The sequence below is a fragment of the Mesoplodon densirostris genome, chromosome 11 (assembly GCF_025265405.1).
Source record: "Mesoplodon densirostris isolate mMesDen1 chromosome 11, mMesDen1 primary haplotype, whole genome shotgun sequence".
Taxonomy (NCBI): Eukaryota; Metazoa; Chordata; class Mammalia; order Artiodactyla; family Ziphiidae; genus Mesoplodon; species Mesoplodon densirostris.
In genome coordinates, this window is record NC_082671.1 from 80,535,001 (window position 1) to 80,544,860 (window position 9,860).

Genomic DNA, 9,860 nt, shown 5'->3' on the forward strand with positions numbered 1-9,860 from the left:
GAATAAGGAGACTGTGGTACAGAAGGTTAAGTAAGTGATTTGGCCAGGCTCACATAATCAACCCAGAGTTCACACTCAACCACTAAGTGAGTCATATAGTCACTCAGAGTCAAAAGACATGAACATTTAAAATTTTGGTAGGTATTGCTAAATTGCCTTACAAAAGTTTGTAAAAATTTATACTCTCTTTAATAATGCACGTGAATGTGTGTGGCCCACATCTTAGCCAACAGAGGCTATTATCCTGCTTTAACACTTTTGCCTACCTGTTAGATGAGATCATCTTCATTTATGAAAGCAGGATTTCAAATTTATGAACTAAAGTTATTATGGAACTTGGAAAACTTAATAGAGATGATTAAGTTTGTGGAGAACTTAATAGAGATGATTTCTATCCTGAGGGCTTCACAGTTGAAATACGATTGCTAAAATAAGTTATGGAAAAGTTCCCCCTTCTATACCTAAAATTTATATACCTTATTCCTTTTTTATTGAAGTATAGTTGACGTATATAAGTTACAGGTTTACAATATAATGATTCACAATTTTTAAAGGTTATATGCCATTTAAAGCTATTCTAAAATAACGGCTATATTCTCTGTATTGTAGAATATAGCCTTGTACCTTATTTTATACATAATACCTTTTAATCCCCTACTCCTATACTGCCCCTCCCCGCAATGGTAACCACTAGTTTGTTCTCCATATCTTACACCTTATTCTTGAATACAGATTTATTTGAGTGAAGTGACAGTTTGCACCTTTACAACATCTCTATGAAGCTATAGGAAAGCTCACCCAAGATAAACAGCTTGGAGTAGTTTTTTTTGTTGTTGTTGTTGTTTTTTAGCTTGGAGTAGTTTTGGCTGTCAGAGTTAAATTACTCTCAACTGTGAGAAGAGAATATTTTGCAAATCAATTCCAAACTCAGATATGAAATTCCCTTAAAGCTGCTATGATGAAGATTTGACTCTTTTACCTATGCAAGGAGTAATGGATCCACATACCTTTTCCTCCCTTTTGCTGGAGAAGAGCAGGTTGCACCAGCTGGTTTTCAGGGATGTTCTGCAGAGACTGATGAATATTTCCTTCAAAATAGAGGTCCGCAGCACTGTTCTACATAAATAATGTATCAGGATGTTAAGTGGAACTTCCCGTGTGGCCCCCAGTTGGTGGCCAAAGTCAAAAGCTGAGGGCATCTCTCAAATTCTGAAAATCACTACCTTCAGCTGCTGTCTCCCAGGGCAGAGCTAGCCTCAAACCCATATATGGAGAGGGCCAAGGGACAGAGGGTAATCTGAGGCTTTGTGAGGAGGTCTGTATCTCCCCCTCCCTATGAGAAAGGAGAGTGTGTTGCTTCTCTCCTTTCCCCTAAAAATGCCCAGCAAGAAAGATCCGAAAGAATCATTAGTAGAAACTGAGGTGCCAGCAAAAAGAGAAGATGGGCTTCCATTCCTGAACTGGATGCCCATCTGGCAAGAGAAGATAAGAGGAGAAAGATGGCAGCTGAGGGAGGGCAGAGCCCAGAGAGGCAGGAAGAAGCAGCCTAAGTTCCTACCATTACATATGGCAAGGAAATGTGGGCCTCCACGGGTTAACTAGACATGGTGGTGGAAGGGGGTGGACTTGAGCCCTCCCTATACAGGAGGGCTGCCCAGCAGGCAAGCAGTCCCCACCACAAGAGGCTGTGCAGTGTATGCTGGGGATGGAAGCTGAAGTGGAAATAGGGTAGCCAGATCTAGCAAATAAAAATATTAGGCATCCTATATTTTACCTGGCAACCCTAAGAGGAGGTGAGAGAGGTTAAAGTAAAACCAAAACTCCCTCTTTAAAGAAATGTCTTGTTGGAGAGGCCCTGACAGTATAATTTACAGGGACAGAAAAAGGACATTTGACATAGTATGGTTGAAGGTAATAACTGAAAAAAAACCTTTTTTTTAAATATTTATACTCTACCACATTAAGACTGCTTGATAAAAGGGACACATCAAGGAAGCAATGCAGGTAATTCCATGGCAGTCAAGTGGTTAGAACTCAGCGCGTCCACTGCAGGGGGCGTGGGTTCCATCCCTGGTCAGGGAACTAAGATCCCATATGCTGCAACATGGCCAAAATAAATAAACAGATAAATAAAAAGAAGAAGAAGAAGAAAGAAAGAAAGTAAACAATGTAAAAGAACACATGGAAGGAGAGGTAGATGGTGGGGACACTCACGTTTGCAGAAGGCTACTAAAATAGAAATGAATTGGTCCAACACACATACCTAGCTCTGAGCTTGGGAGGGGAAATAGAGCAGGTTAATACAAGATTGTGGGTAAAGCCAGTGCAGGGAACGTTTTAGGGGATCCATAACTTTCCTGCAGTTTTCCAGATGGACTGAGGAGAAGCATTGATGTGAGAACCCTAAAATACCTCCTCTATAGAAATCATTCAAACCCATCTGATGTCAGATGAAGAACAATGATAAAGCACAGTTTCCTTCTTGACAGCATTGATGGTCCCCCACACTGACTGTCAAATTCACCAAGGGGAAGGCTGGGACAAATAGGAAATTTGCCTGTTACTGAGGGATGCTGGTCCCCTGGTAAAAGTACTCACTTTTACTGTTCTCCAATTGTAGACCGGTTCCTCTGTGGGCAGCACACCATAGCTGTTGGAATTTCCTCTGATATGAGAACAGTGGTTGATGAAAGCCAGGTAATTTCTGTAATCTATTTAAAAACAGAGAAAGAAACTGACAAAGTCAAAGTTTATATTTGTGTGTGTGTGATGCTTATACATGCTTATATGCTTATATATGTGATTGCTCTTGGCATTTTTATATTGAGATGTTAAATTTATTTAGGATAAAGAACATAGGAAGATCTGTCTCCTAATGCAAAAGAAATAAAAGCAAAAATAAACAAATGGGACCTAATTAAACTTAAAAGCTTTTGCACAGCAAAGGAAACCATCAACAAAACAAAGACAACCTACACAATGGGAGAAAATATTTGCAAATGATGTGACTCACAAGGGGTTAATATCCAAAATATATAAAGAGCTCATACAACTCAATATCAAAAAAAAAAATAAACAACCCAATCAAAAAATGGGCAGAAGACCTGAATAGACCTTTCTCCAAAGAAGACATACAGATGGCTAATAAGCACATTAAAAGATTCTCAACATTACTAATTATTAGAGAAATGCAAATCAAAACAACAATGAGATATCGCCTCACACAGGTCAAAATGGCTATCATCAAAAAGTCTAAAAATAATAAATTCTGGAGAGGATGTGGAGAAAAGGAAACCCCTGTGTGCTATTAGTGGGAATGTAAATCGGTGCAGCCACTGTGGAAAACAGTATGAAGGGTCCTCAAAAAAACAACTACCATACGATTCAGCAATTCCACTCCTGGATATATTCAATATACCTGAAGAAAATGAAAACTAATTCAAAAAGATACATGCATTCCAATGTTCATAGTAACACTATTTACAGTAGCCAAGACATGGAAGCAACCCAAGTGCCCAATCAACAGACAAATGGATAAAGAGGATGTGGTATATATATATATATATATATATATATATATATATATATATATATATATATATATATATATATATATATATATATACACACAATGGAATATTACTCAGCTATATATAAAAAAAAGAATGAAATTCTGCAATTTGTGGCAACATGGATGTACTGAGAGAATGTTATGCTTAGCAAAATAAGTCAGACAGGGCTTCCCTGGTGGTGCAGTGGTTGAGAGTCCGCCTGCCGATGCAGGGGACACGGGTTCGTGCCCCGGTCCGGGAAGATCCCACGTGCCGTGGAGCGGCTGGGCCCGTGAGCCATGGCTGCTGAGCCTGCGCGTCCGGAGCCTGTGCTCCGCAGCGGGAGAGGTCACAACAGTGAGACGCCCGCGTACCACAAAAAAAAAAAAAATGTCAGACAAAGACAAGTGCTGTATGATATCACTTATATGTGGAATCTAAATAATAATACAAAGAGAAACAGACTCTCAGATATAGACAACAAACTTGGGAGCACTTCCCTGGTGGCGCAGTGGTTAAGAATCTGCCTGCCAATGCAGGGGACACAGGTTCAAGCCCTGGTCTGGGAAGATCCCACATGCCACAGAGCAACTAAGACTGTGTGCCACAACTACTGAGCCTGTGCTCTAGAGCCCACGAGCCACAACTAATGAGCCTGTGTGCCGCAACTACTGAAGCCCGCGCGCCTAGGGCCCGTGCTCCACAAGAAGAGAAGCCACCGCAATGAGAAGCCTGTGCACCACAACCGAGAGTAGCCCCTGCTCGCTGCAACTAGAGAAAGCCCATGCGTGGCAACAAAGACCCAACACAGCCAAAAAATATAAATAAATAAAATAAATAAATTTAAACAAAACGAAACAAAAACAAACTTGGGGCTACAAAAGAGGAGAGGAAAGCAGAGAGGGACAATTTAGCAGTATGGAAGAAACAAATACAAACTACCAGCAGAAGGGGACTGACATCTTTACCTGAGGAGTACTGAAGATCACCAGTTGAATGTTGCCTCAGTACTTCAAAAGCATCTTCAAATGCTTGACCCAGCTTGTCTTGTTCAACACAAGCCTGTTAGAACAATTACAGAACTCTGGAGTTAGGAAATAACCAGTAGAACTTAATTTTCCTGATATAAAGGAGGGTTTCTCAACCACAGCACTATTGACATTTTAGATTGACAAAGACTGTGTTGCAGGGGGGTTGCCCTGTGCATTGCAGGGTGCTAAACAGCATCCCTGGTCTCTACCCACTAGATGCCAGTAGCACTCCCACAGTTGTGACAAACAAAAAATGTCTCAGACATAGCCAAATATACCCTGGGGAACAACATCACCCCTGGCTGAGATCCACTGCTCTATAACATAGCATTTAGAGAGCAACCTCATTCTATAGTATAGTATTCAACATTTTATAAATTTTTAGCAAGGAGTTATATAGCAGGAGACTGATTTGGAAAAAGGGATCAAGGAAATATCTTTAATCAAACAGAATCTGAATCATTATTTAAAAATGAAATGCTCTTAATTTCAAAAGCATGCCTCCAAGACCTAAAATTGAACTGTTTTGCAAACCATTTCATACCCTTATTAATCTAGCCCATATATTTTATATGCAAAATGGAGGAATAGTAAAGATTTTTAAATGCCAACTTACCATGCTTCATTAATAAACTGACAATTCTGAAAAAGATTAATATTTAAAAAACAAAATTAAATAGTGTTTCTATTTAATTTGCCTCTGAATTAAAAGACTTTACTTAAAATATTTTCTGAATATACCTTATATAAACCAAAAGTATCGTCTGAATTCTCTTTGATGAGTACAAATTTTCTTTCTACAAAAATTTCCTACAAGAATTTATTTTTGCTTTTCTGTCATTACAAAACTTTTTTTTTTAATTAATTAATTTATTTATTTATTTATTTATTTATTTATTTATTTTGGCTGCATTGGGTTTTCGCTGCTGTGTGTGGGCTTTCTCTAGTTGCAGCGAAAGGGGGCTACTCTTCATTGTGGTGCACGGGCTTCTCATTGCAATGGCTTCTCTTGTTTCAGAGCATGGGCTCTAGGATCACAGGCTTCCATAGCTGTGGCTTGTGGGCTCTAGAGAGCAGGCTCAGTAGTTGTGGCGCCATGTGCTTAGTTGCTCCGCGGCATGTGAGATCTTCCTGGACCAGGGCTCGGATCCATGTCCCCTGCATTGGCAGGCGGATTCTTAACCACTGTGCCACCAGGGAAGTCCTACAAAACTTCTTAAATGTTAAATAGCTACATATGTATAACAGAGTCACTCTGCTATACATTTGAAACTAACACAACATTGTAAATTAACTATACTTCAATAAAAAGAGATTAAAAAATAAATAAAATAGCTAGAGTTAATTACGCAGACTATTTATATTGATATGAAAATATAGAAATAATTCGAGTGTTTTTAAGTATTTTAAAATTCTTTTAAATATTAAAGTATTAAAAAGTTCTGGAAATCAAAATCTTTTTTACCTTAGAATGGCTCTCCATTTATAACAGTGATTTTTTTTTTTTTTAAGTTTCTGGTGTCATATGGACTTCTGAGAATCTGGTGAAAGACATGCTTTTTCTCTCATGAAATGTGAATTTACATTACAAATAAAATGTACTGTATGAAAACTGTCCGTGGACTTTCTAAAATCCTAGGTTAAGAACCCTGGTCTATAATTTTACATTATCTACATTCTTATCTCTGTAAGTAATGTAGATTTTGTTTTAAATAAACAATTATCATACTGACCCACATTAAATGTTTTCAAACTTTATGTTCTATAGAACTACACAAAACAAACAAATCCACATAACAAGAAAGAGCGAGTGGTGGGTCCACATTGCTTATCATTTCATTTAGCACATGAAGCAACTCCGTTTATACAAGCTTTTAGCATTTATCCTTCAAACACAATGAGCTTACTCTTTAATATTTAACACTGCATAATATGATTAGATGATATAATCTAATGCTATTATTATACATATCCATAATGTAGCAATACAATATGTCAAACGTCGAAATTCTATTCTGCTCTTTGAAATCACTATGTCATTTAAAAGAGAATATGAGAAGAAAAACCATAAAAAAAGGTAACTATGGGAGATGATGAATGTGTTAACAAATTTTACTGTGGTAATCCTTTCCCAGTGTATATGTATGTCAAATCATCATGTTGTACACCTTAAACTTACACAATGTTATATGTCAATTATATCTCAAGAAAGCCGAAAAAAAATACAGCTTCTCAATGTGGGAGATGTTGAAGAATTTAGCAAAAACTTTTAAAAAAAGAAGAAGAAAATCCATAAATCACATTTTGGGCTATAGTCCCTAATGAATATTATGAGTACATATGTTTTTAAAAAGCCATGTCAATAACTTTCAATTAATTATGCCTCAGCTCATAAGCACCGAAGCAAATACATACTCAGGTGAGTGTTGTACTTTGAATTAAATACTTAAATGAGACTACTCCCTTTGACAAAAATACCCCACAAAACTATCATGACTCTTAAAAGTAGCAAACCCAAAGGGAAGAAAAAAGCTTGAAAACATTATTGATCACTTCAGTTGCTTAATATTTCTAGTATTGGAACAGGCAGTCAATGAGAAACACTTATTAGGCCAAAGAAGAAAATTAACACTTATTACAAAGAATTTTGAAAAGCATAAACTAAACACTTACCAGGAAGACACTTCAGCCCTTTACCAAGTTGTTTCATTAATATCAGAAATAAGACAGAACTGTCAAGAGCTCACTGGCAGAGTTTCATTAAGTAGCTGTTTTTAAGGAAGTGCTACAAAAGGGGATTTCTTTTAAAAGATACAGTGCCTTCATTATTTCTATTTCATGATATGGCCAGTGGACACCAGAGGCTATTATTTTGAAGAGGCACAGAATATTTGTATCCTATGGGCCAAAAGCATTAGAACAAATCTCATGAAACCCGCCTGCCACCCAGCATAATTTGTGGCTCCTCTGGCCTACACAGCCCCACTGGGCACCTCTGACCTGTACAGCCCTTGTCCATCTTTCTTTTTTTATTACTTCTATTATTTCTCCCCTGATTCTGGAGCCTACGTTGCTTTTCTTGCCTGAACTATTAACAGCTTTCACTCTGGTCTCTTTCCTCTCAAACCACTTTACTTATAATGTCGTTCACTGATCGCCCTACTTAGAGATCTTAAAGGCGCAGACCCTTGCCCTGGCATTCGAGGCTCCTCATTCCAGCCTTAACCTTATTTACCACCATGCATTTAAGAGGAGGAAATGAATCCATGCTATGGTCTTCCCTCCTTACCTGGATCCAGTAACGACTCCAAAACAGGAGAAGCTTCTGGGTAGTGATCTGATTGGACATGCTTGAAGCTGCTGCATTTATAGACCAGGTCCAGTTCTCTTATTTAGCTTGAAGGTTTATTTGGGATGGGTTTTGGTGGCTCTGATGGAAATTATAGGGGACTTCCTCCACCTATAATGCTTCCTTCCCAGCCCATCCATCTGCCCATTTACCCATTTTATCTTACCTGTCCAGCAGAGGCCAATCTAACATTTAGGTATAGTCCAGGTGGAAATGACTTTCCCCTCTGAAGCGCAGGTCGGCACCACCCTTAAGTAACTGTAACCTTCTGTCATTTTAATGGATGTCACATTTAGCCAGGGGGAAAACCACCTAAGAATTTTTTGTAAATGTTATGGGTGGGGAGAGAGATTTTCTCTTTTGCATAGTTGGAATCTGAGCTCACCTTTGATATGGGACTATTGTTCTACACCAATTACTTTTTTGACCGAGTTTTATCATGCAAATGTAAACGCACATCCCCTCTTCTGAAATGTAGATGTTTAAGTAACAAGTGTATAAAACCAAATCGCTAATGTTGATGAGTTTTTAATCTGTACCATTGCCAGTCTACGCCCTTTTCGTGCCATTTTATTTTGTTTGGTTCATTTAGTCAACAAATATATATAAATGAGCTCTTTGCTGGACACTGTCCTGAGTCCAGGGACCACAGCCCTGAACAAGTTCTGGTGAGGAAAAATGATTTTTTAAAAAAAGCAAACTAGAGAAGTGTTATTAACAATAAATACTGAGAAAACAATAAGAGAAAGGTCATAGTAAGTGTATACAGTCATGGTGAACGATCACAAAAATTCTAAGGGAATGTGGTGAGCTGAAATCCAAGGATAAGAAAGAGTGAGCAAAAGAAAAGCAGAAATGCAGCGAAGCACCTCTAGTCAGAAGAAACAACAGACGCCAAGAGCCTTAGGTGGAAATGAGTTTGGTTTATTCAAGGCACAAACAAGAAAGCCAGTGGGGCTGGAGCAAAATGAGTCTGGGGTCCAAGAGGCAAAGTTAGAGAGGAAGGAGGAAGGGTCCAGATCAATCCACACATCAACCAAAAAATAATATAAAAATTGTTCGAAAGAATCTAAAAATCACATATAATAGTAGTTACCTGCTTAGCTCCATTTCACGGATGAAGAATCTAAACCGAGGATCAAAGACATTTCACGATTTTTTTTTCTAAGGTCCAATTGCTAGTGAGAAATGGGCTGGGCTGGGTCCAGATTTAGGCTCAAATGACTTCACGTACACGCTCTCAACCGCCATGTTGGAGCCCTATGTCCGCAGATTAGGTTCCATTGGACTAGGGTTCTTAGTCCCGATGGCAGACTTCATAGCACCCAGCAGATTCTCATAGTAGTACAGGCTTGTTATATATTTGAAATGAATGGAAAAAACAAGTCAATTTTCTAAGCCAACATTTTCCCCAACAGGTGTCTCCAAAGTTTTATTCTGCAAGATATAAATAAATGGACCCTGAAAAAGAGTTGAGCAAAACCAATGAGCACATGATGTTTTGGGGGCACAATTCTATATTACAGATGAAAAATAGAAATGCAGTTTTGAGTCCTTTGTAAAGATAAAGTATGAAAATGCTTTCAGCAACTTAAAAAAGAAATGGAGGGCTTCTCTGATGGCGCAGTGGTTGAGAGTCCGCTTGCCGATGCAGGGGACACGGGTTCGTGTCCCGGTCCAAGAGGATCCCACATGCCGTAGAGCGGCTGGGCCCATGAGCCATGGCCGCTGGGCCTGCGCGTCCGGAGCCTATGCTCCGCAACGGGAAAGGCCACAGCAGTGAGAGGCCCACGTACCGCAAAAAAAAAAAAAAAAAGAAAAGAAATGATACACTGTCCTTTTAGCATCCTAGAGAGTAGGGCTCCTATTCCTTGAGAACCTGATGAAAGCTATGATGAGCTCTTTCTCCAGGAAAATGCCATCAGCACA

General features: G+C 38.8%; 1 protein-coding gene across 1 annotated transcript in view; it reads right to left on the reverse strand.

Moving 5' to 3' along the window:
* SPIC (Spi-C transcription factor) overlaps positions 1 to 9,092 on the reverse strand; it is a 14,628-nt gene extending 5,536 nt beyond the window's left edge. The window contains exons 1-5 of the mRNA XM_060113910.1: positions 9,028 to 9,092; positions 5,199 to 5,224; positions 4,520 to 4,613; positions 2,599 to 2,711; positions 1,008 to 1,116 (exon numbers count right to left, since the gene is read on the reverse strand). Of these exons, the coding sequence (XP_059969893.1) occupies positions 1,008 to 1,116; positions 2,599 to 2,711; positions 4,520 to 4,613; positions 5,199 to 5,201 (319 nt within the window). The 5' untranslated portion in view covers positions 5,202 to 5,224; positions 9,028 to 9,092. The remainder of the gene's footprint in view (positions 1 to 1,007; positions 1,117 to 2,598; positions 2,712 to 4,519; positions 4,614 to 5,198; positions 5,225 to 9,027) is intronic.
* Between the last annotated feature and the right edge of the window lie 768 nt (positions 9,093 to 9,860).